The sequence below is a fragment of the Lepeophtheirus salmonis genome, chromosome 4 (genome assembly GCF_016086655.4).
Source record: "Lepeophtheirus salmonis chromosome 4, UVic_Lsal_1.4, whole genome shotgun sequence".
NCBI classification, from domain to species: domain Eukaryota; kingdom Metazoa; phylum Arthropoda; class Copepoda; order Siphonostomatoida; family Caligidae; genus Lepeophtheirus; species Lepeophtheirus salmonis.
In genome coordinates this window covers 31,095,818-31,102,715 of record NC_052134.2, presented here as the reverse complement: position 1 = coordinate 31,102,715, position 6,898 = coordinate 31,095,818, and the positions used below count along the sequence as shown (strand labels likewise).

The window sequence follows — 6,898 nt, the reverse complement described above, 5'->3', positions numbered from 1 at the left end:
CCCGAGAGAGAAATCTTCTTATGAATATAAAACGCATGTGGCGGGTGCCATGGAGTATCGGTATGACCAAGAATAGTATCTTCTTGAATAAGTTATCCAAGAAACTTGTTAACAAATACTAAAGGCATCTTTGAAGAAATAAAATATTCTTTTTATAAGGAATCTTTAGAAATTTAGATGAACATACATTTAAGGAAATGGGCCTTAAAACAGGTTGGACCTTCTTTGGAAAAGGTCATAAATAATTAAACATTTATCTCTAGAAAAAACAGTCATTCGATCAAAAATAAACCAAATTTTATTGAAAAAGGCCATTCATATTTTTCGGAGGAAAATAAAAATACATTTTTTACTTTATTCTCCAAAAAAAAGTTACCTCAAGTTAAAGACGGAAAAAATGAAATGTCAGTCGAACAATTGGAAAAAAAAATATTTACCAATTCCCTCCCCAAGAAAATTCATAGCACAGGCCCTGCACATACATGTGTATTATAAGCCAATAAGTGGTATAACACATACAATACAATCTATCATTTGTAATGCTAATGGTAATATCCATTGTGCATGGACCTAAAAAAACGCGTAGAGGGAAGTGTGCGTGTTTTTATGAGATCGTTAAACAATATTTTTAACGGACGTTTAGCGTACACGCCCATGCTGCTGAGAATCTGAAGAGGGTGAGTTTGTTCACGTAGAAATTTACCCTCATCCCTCTGGGAAACGAAAATAACAACAACTAAAACATGTCTTCCACCATAATTCATGACAAAGCGTCATAGAATACGCGGATTTTTCTTTCTTTCTTCAAATGTAGTCATTTCCGTTACAGTTGAGTTTAACCTACCCAGGGTTCAGTATAGTCGTAGAAAAAGGATTTTTTTATATTCACTTCATTGCTTAAAGTACGTAAGTTTATCATTTTGCTGATTTAAAAAAAGTATATATGTGAAAATGTTTTGTAAGTCATTTGATAGTGCACTATCATCTCAATATTGATTCATTTATGCTACATATTTCCTTCTATTAAGTACTCATTACACTTGTATGGTCAGTCTCGAAATTGCAATTGACCCCTTTCTAATGAACAACCAGAAAACCAATCCTTTTGTCTCTTAAAAATATGAGATAGAAACGCATAATTAAAAATGTATGTTACAAAATTGTTATAGTGATTCAATAATTCTTATCCCCAGTGAGATGTTCGATAATTTATTTCTTAATATTACATCTCTTCCCCGAATTTTGAATGTTTTTTTAAATATATGTAAATTTGTCTAATAGACTGTAAAAAAATGTTTTTCTCTATAAATGTATAAGTATTCTATTAAATACAAAAATGGACTAGCAATTTGTCAATAACGAAAATAGTAATCAAAATACACATGTGTCATTTAATCCTGAAACCGGAGAAATATATGTACATTACGTTTTGTGTCAAATGGGGAGGAGGGAATAATTGAGGGTCTGATGTCTAAATACTCCACTTTCAATCTACATATATATCCTTCAAAGCGCCAGTTGTATGGCTTAGGGACATAAAAACAGTCCTCTATTATAATATGATTGATATTTTTTTACAGCAAATTTGATTATCGTAGCATTTTATATACATAGTAAATAAAAAGGAAATTCGTAAGAAGATATAAATTTGTAAAATGTAATTCCCTAGATTGGAAATAATTTCCATTAACAAATTGCATTTTTTGAAGCATCAAAAAACACTGATTGATTGTTTTACATTTGAAATATGTCACTATGACGTGTATAAAATTATTCCTTTGTTTATTTGGTCATCTGCACTTAAATATCCATATAAGGGATGTTCGTCTAGTCATTTATTGATTTTTGGAACCTCCTTAATGGACAAACTAATCAATACTCTAATATTTTCGATTAGTAGAATCATAAGTTCTTTTTTTCTTTTTCGTTATTCATCAGATAATTACATCACAATAAACATTCAGGCGTGATAAACCTAACAGTCATTATACCTAGACAGATGTGTAGATATTACTCTGTTTTTGTTATATTTTTAGATTCCTTATTAGATTGCTGTTATATAAATAAAATAAACATATATAGTATTGTCAAAAATAACGAATCTTTGTAGGCTTTTTTGTTTCTTTTACCCTCTTAGAGTTTTCTTTTTATTTTGACTGAAAAAATAATAGACATATTATGTATTTAAAAATTGCTTTTCTTTTCACCTTAATTTCTTAGAAAAAGTCTATACTATATAAAATAGAGTGAATCAGCATTAATGTACGTATCTATAGAGATGTATGTATATAGGTATACGTGGTGAAAATACTGTATTGAACATGTAATTAAAGTAAGAAATGTATGTCGAACCTGCTAAAAAAAACACAACAAAAAAATAGAAATCTACTTCTTTTAAAAGTTTGAGAAAATCTTTTATTCATGACTTGTTGTATCGATCAGTTTAAAAAAAAAAAAGGGGGGGGGAGACGTTGAAACTTCATGATAAAAGGAAATTGATGAATAATTATTTATTATGAAGTAACTGAAGGTTGTATAGATTTTAAATTAAAATTCTTCCAATTATTTTAATCTATAAAATTATTGTCAAGCCTACTACGGATTTCCTTTGTAAAAATTAAACTAACGAAAAAGACGGAAACCAATCATAATTTGCATTGATATATAATTATGTTTCGAAGCCCCTTCCTCCCTAAATGACTACATTTGGGACTGAATCATTATTTCCCTTTCTTGTTTTTCCTTGCTTTAAAGACACTTCCGGTTAAAAGTTCCCAGTTATTATTCGATCATTATGCGTTTTCTTTGTGATAATTGATTAAGTCTTTCGTTTGATTACAAATCATTTTACGTAATTTACTCGATCCCTCTCTTCACTTTTCAGACATGTCTACCTCTAAGAATAACTCTACGTTAAATCTTAACGAATCAAATATGCCTCTCCTATCCGAGGAAGATAAGGTAAGAATATATTGCGCAATGCAAAACTTTCTGATCTATTCATTTTGCTATTAGCCCGAAAAGACGGGAGAAACCCCTGAAAAGGAGTCTGTTACTTTGGAAATGGAGCTTCAAGAGAAAGAAGACTCTGGAAACGAGAAGAACTTAGAGAAGAAAAAGAAAAAGGCCACATCCAATGGTGGTCCAAAGAGACCCTCATACATTGATGTAATCTCTCATGGAATGAATCTTCAAAATAGGGATTGCAAGTCCATTAATAGCGATATTGACGTAAGTTTTTCTCCTTCATTTATTTTCATTCAAAATCGAAAATTAGTTAGGGGAGTCGTGATTTTGTTTGTAGTAGAATCATTAATGGAGAAGGGATAATTAAGATTTTGTTATAAATATTTCAACTTAGATGACCTTAGACCTTTTTCATTCCGTAACTAAACATACTTATTTCTTAATATAAAACTCATTTTGGTAATAATGCTTGATTAACTTTATCAACGGATTAAATTAACTGAAAGTATTTATTATAATTTCTTATTGTCTTTCTCGAATCTGTAAAAAATCGTACACTCGTACGTAGTATTTAAAAGATGAATTAGAAGGAAATTTCATGGGGGATTTTTTCAAACATACTCATAATTATACAAATATGATGTATTTATTGCAACCTTTCTGAGATAAAATATGTTTAATTACTTTATGTACTCAAATGGATGCAAACTTCTCATTATGAAATGAAGAAATTATAATTGTTTTTTTCTACAAACCTTAACCAATAATATCCTCGGTATCTTCAATAAACCGAGAATTTCCTGAAAGATAAACTTATTTACGGATCTATTTCCTATGTGTATAGGTATACTCGTATATGTACATATATTTTGTGACCTTTGACGACCTTTTCGCATAATTTCCAAAATGCAGGAATAATTTATTTATTTCCTTTCTAGGATTTGACAGTTATATTGCCTAATATGAGTTATATGCACAGCACACATAATTTTTTTAACGTATGTATACCCAAGTCGGATCGTAAAAATATATAATAATTATGATGTATATTTTTTTTACCATAAGTTGAACAACCGTTGTGTGCTTCAAAAAACGATTTTTTGTACGTCAAACGGGAAATAAATGATATCATAACTTTTTTTTTTTTCATAATAAAGATTTGATTTGCCTCTTAGCAGTTCAGTTAATGAGAAATAATTATGTATGACAAAAATTGATTCGTTTCATTCTGAACTATACTTTCTAATTTGGGAATTCCCATGTTGTCACATTCGGTCACGAAGTTAGGACTTAATGTAAAAAAAAATCGTCTTTATAATCTCACCACATTAAAGATATATTGAAAGGGGAAGGAACATACCCCTTTGGGACTCATGATTAGTGTAAACTCGAATAAGCTAACAACAATTATGTGTTTATTCATCATAGTGTTCTAACTGATGTGGGCATTAAGAGACCGTGTCCGCCCTAAAACAATGTTTATGTCCCCTTAATTGAAATATAAACATAATTTAAACATCAGAATTTCAAACAAATTCAAAGTTATTGGGCTTAACAATCTTTTATTTTGATTTAAATGTGCCCTTTAGGAATCCAATAATTACATAGATGATAAATTGATTGTCTTTTCTCTAAAAAGATTATTATGATTGCAAATTGTGGGGCTTTATAAAGTAAATGTCTTAAGAAAATTCAAGAAAAATAAATAAAAATGTCATCTCAAGCTAATAACGGCCCCTTTCCTTGCTAAAATTTGAAATACCCGTCCATGCAAGTAGTTTTAGTTTGTTCTCTTTCATATCAAAGAGGTTATGGGTAGGTGTTAGTACTTATCAACAAAACTTAGTAAACCAAATGCGGTCCAAAAGGTATTAACTGTCATTAATAAGTCACAACTATTTTAATAAGAAACTAAAAAATGTGATGGTCCTCTAATTCAAATAGAAGCTTTATGCATATATAGTGAATGTACCATTACTCTACTATACATATACAAAAAAAACAAATTCTTTTGTACCATTCATTCTGAAGGTTTTTTATGTTCCTTATGCACCATTCAATTTGTTTTCAGTATTGAGACGACTTCTTTTTTACATATATTTTTTTTAGAGATTAAATAGTTTAACAACGACGAAAAAATCTTCATTGAATTATTTTTCTTTGGTTCAAAAAACACTTTAATACAAAAAAAAAAAAAATAATAATAAAAAAAATAGGCTTCCTGGTATATGTATGTATATAGTCACGATTGTCACAATAGACGTTTCTGCTTATTTATTCTCATTACAAACTCTAATAGATACTAACTTTAATCCTTCCGATTCGTCTAGTTTTACATATAGGGAGAAAAAAAAAATATATAGCTCAAATCTCAAAACCCTTTTTTTTTCTTTACAGATCGGATTTGATGACGTTTTAGCTGAGCCACTCTCTTCTCATGGCTTTGACTGCATATGGAAGCTATCTTTTGTTATCTTTAGCCAAACTAAAACCTTTTTATACCGTCTTTTGTCCGCTATCATTGCAATCCCTGCCTCTATTATCTGGGGACTTATCTTTGCTATCATCACAGTACTCTATGTCTGGGTTCTTGCTCCTCTTCTTAAGATTTTTGACTTTATCGTTTCCATTTTAAGAAAAGTAAGATTTACCAAAAATATTCAATGAAAATCACTAAATCTCTTTATAATTTTTAGGTTCTTCTTGGTTTAATGAGGTTCACAATTGAGCCAGTTTCTGCATCAGTTGGACACATTTTCTCTCAAGTCTCAATACATTCACGTAGACATGACTTGGTAGAAAAGCCATGAGAGTAGACTTCAAAGGTCATATTTCGTATATGGATACATATAATGTAACTTTAATTCTATAAAATATATCATTCGATGTGACTGATTAACTAAAGACTGATGTAATCCTATTCAATTTATTAATTATTATTATAATTATATTAATATTTTCTTAAATAAATGCAAAATCTTATCAAGCATTAAATATGTATGTATCACCAACTTTGCTATAAAAGAAGTTGGCTAAAATATGCAAAATGTTTTTTTTTACAGATTTAAATAGAAGATATGAAGTTATTTTTTATTCAGAAGGTGATATTCATAATTTTCATTCTTATACGTATGAATCATAATAAAAGTACAATGGGTGAGATATGTTTTTTGCCCTAATACACGTAGTTAAATACTTAATAGTAGAAAAATGAGAATTTATGTAGCAAGGTTTACTTATTTTTTAATGAAAATATCCGACAGCAAATGTGCCTATCTCGTGAGGTATGGATTTTTTCCTCTCTTTGCACCCCTAGCAGACAATAAAATATTCTCAAATCCAACTAAATTTATACAAAAAATGATCACGTGGTTGTCTTTTAACCATTTTGTTTAAGCCTCGGTCCTGAGGTTAAGATTGTCTATGGAGAATAATAAAAAAGAGGAAATAAATTCATGCAGTTCAAAGATTTTCGTTATAACCATATTATCAATGGAGTATGAACAAACTAAAAAAATGATTATCCGCTAGGTGTTGCCACTCTAATGAGTATCTTCTAATGTATGCGAGTATTTGATAAGCTAATGGTTATCTTACTTTATTAATGATATTTTCTACAGTACTTCTATTTATGTAGATCGATTGAGATATTTTACATCAATACTCATTAGGGATATAAATCTTCTGCTTAGAAAATAAAGAGATACCGGAAATTTGAGTATCAATCCTTTTGTTTTAAAAAAGATTAATAAATTTTCAATCATTCCTTAATTCTAATATTCTTCATTTTATCCTTTTATTTTTCTTTTGTCCAAAAAGGCTTATATCTATATTTCAATTTAATAGTAAAATGAAAATAAAATTATTGATATCAATGTATATATACATAAATACGTTAACTAAAAAAAATGCACTAAAATTTAATTAAACG

The 6,898-nt window shown here is 29.0% G+C and overlaps 1 protein-coding gene across 2 annotated transcripts; it reads left to right on the top strand.

Annotated features, from left to right (window-relative positions):
• Positions 1-777: 777 nt before the first annotated feature.
• LOC121115704 (caveolin-1) lies at positions 778-5,949 on the top strand. Of its 2 annotated transcripts, none has more exons than XM_040709816.2 (5): positions 778-902; positions 2,885-2,961; positions 3,016-3,231; positions 5,365-5,607; positions 5,664-5,949. In XM_040709816.2, the coding sequence occupies exons 2-5, from the start codon at positions 2,887-2,889 to the stop codon at positions 5,775-5,777; spliced, it is 648 nt and encodes a 215-aa protein (XP_040565750.1). In that variant the 5' UTR covers positions 778-902; positions 2,885-2,886; the 3' UTR covers positions 5,778-5,949. The 2 variants fall into 2 exon arrangements, with proteins under 2 accessions (XP_040565750.1, XP_040565751.1); XM_040709817.2 differs by having other exon boundaries at positions 806-906.
• The last annotated feature ends 949 nt before the right edge of the window (positions 5,950-6,898 follow it).

What these genes read in the sequence shown, in the direction of transcription:
- LOC121115704 (XM_040709816.2), top strand. Translation starts at nt 2,887, where the DNA reads ATGTCTACCTCTAAGAATAACTCTACGTTAAATCTTAACGAATCAAAT. An exon ending in TCCTATCCGAGGAAGATAAG is followed by an intron (nt 2,962 to 3,015) that starts GTAAGAATATAT and finishes TTTTGCTATTAG; the next exon opens with CCCGAAAAGACGGGAGAAAC. An exon ending in CCATTAATAGCGATATTGAC is followed by an intron (nt 3,232 to 5,364) that starts GTAAGTTTTTCT and finishes TTTTCTTTACAG; the next exon opens with ATCGGATTTGATGACGTTTT.